This window comes from Musca vetustissima, unplaced genomic scaffold (assembly GCF_032173495.1).
Source record: "Musca vetustissima isolate MV318-11 ecotype Yass unplaced genomic scaffold, APGP_CSIRO_Mvet_v1 utg64289, whole genome shotgun sequence".
Lineage (NCBI taxonomy): Eukaryota > Metazoa > Arthropoda > Insecta > Diptera > Muscidae > Musca > Musca vetustissima.
The window spans coordinates 56,764-58,446 of NW_026884172.1; the positions used below are offsets into that span (position 1 = coordinate 56,764).

General features: G+C 36.2%; 1 protein-coding gene across 1 annotated transcript; it reads left to right on the forward strand.

Annotated features, from left to right (window-relative positions):
* Nucleotides 1–279: 279 nt before the first annotated feature.
* Nucleotides 280–1,457, forward strand: LOC133331179 (uncharacterized). Its single transcript, XM_061539576.1, has 5 exons — nt 280–285; nt 336–459; nt 549–926; nt 999–1,080; nt 1,334–1,457. The coding sequence occupies exons 1-5, from the start codon at nt 280–282 to the stop codon at nt 1,455–1,457; spliced, it is 714 nt and encodes a 237-aa protein (XP_061395560.1).
* Nucleotides 1,458–1,683: the final 226 nt, after the last annotated feature.

A 1,683-nucleotide genomic window follows, 5' to 3' on the forward strand; every position in this document is an offset into this window, starting at 1 on the left:
CAGTAACTTCATTTTGAGAATTCTGCTAGAATCTTCAAAATATCAAAAATGTGGTGGTATGTTTATATATAAGAATTCGATGAGACTGAATGAGGCTGGTTTCTAGTACACATGCCCTGAATCAGGGTTTCATTGCCAATTTCTTTACTATAAAATGTTTTCCTATGATCATTATTTGTCATAAGTATTACATCATTAACACGTCACAAATCATTGCTTTATTAATTATTAAGTTCTAGTGAACTTCAAAACTATATTTCCCAAATATTCGTACTAATCATGTCTGTATTTTTTGCCTCTTCAATTGGCGCCCAACACCCTGTTTCACAAATCAGTTAATACTGGCCACTCTACTGTTACTGCTGCTGCATTCCAATTATGCTGCCGGCGAATGCAATGTGTGCCAATCGAATCAAGCCGCCTGTATCAATTCAACATCCTTCTATTTGTGCTTTGGTGGTAAATAGAACACTCAACATTGATTAGTGACTTATTGGCCACCAACACTGACTGCTGCATTGATTTGCCACTTTATGTCCTACTTTCAGATGATGTGCCGAATACGGAAACTTTGTATCACTGCAAGGAGGGTTTCGATTGCACCGATTTGAATGCAATTTGCGTCCAGAGCTCATCGCAGCGCCGGCCCAGTTGTGGTGACACATCGTTGTGTGGGATGTGCAGTGCCCATCGCAATCATTTGTTTGCCTGTCTGAGTCGAACCACATTTCAAATGTGTTATGGCGCCATCCGGCCTATCGGACAAATTGGCTACTGTCCGCAAGGACTTGTTTGCGATGCCAATAGTGATGCAATTTGCGTTTTGGAGGAATTGGTTGAAAGTGCCACGTGTGATGTGGTGGACGAGGGCGGTGATGATGGTGGTGGCAATGATGGCAGTGAGAATACATCAACACCTGGAATTGGTTCATCAACACCAGAAGATGGTGGTAATGGCGGTGAGGGCGTTTTTCCAACCACACCAAATCCAAGTGAAGGCTTAACACCACAACAAGTTTGCAGTGCAATGGGACAAGTTGGTTTATATCCAACATCACCAATGGATCCATACTGCAAAAGGTATATAAATTTATTGTATTTTCAATTTCACAGAATTTAAATTCTTTAAAAAAAACTGATTGAATTTCAAACATTTTAAAAATTGAAGTGTTATAAATTTAGATGTGTAGTTAAATATTTCATAATTTGTATACTTTAAATGGTAACCCATATATCGATTAATTTGATCTGTAGATTGTCATTTGCAGTCTTATATTAGTAAACAACAAATACAGTCAGTCAATATATATATATTATTTTTGTTCTCTTCCAGATATATTTATTGCTATAAAGAAAACGGTATAATCAAAGGCGTCCAATATAACTGCTCTTCCGGATCTTATTATAATGTGCAACTGGAGCAATGTGTTTTTAACAAACCAACATATTGTCTGTAATAAAAATAATTTTTATATTAATAAAATGTGTGTTTTTTGTAGATTAATAAGAACATACAACTAAGTAATAAATAACTAATGTAGACATTTACAGTTGGGGTCAATAAGCTTCGTATTATATATACACATTTTCAAAAATGTTGACCCTTATGGGGCAGGTCCTACCAGGAGTGACCCATGATTGTTCCATTATATCCTTTATAAAACACAAATATTGTCGATTAAG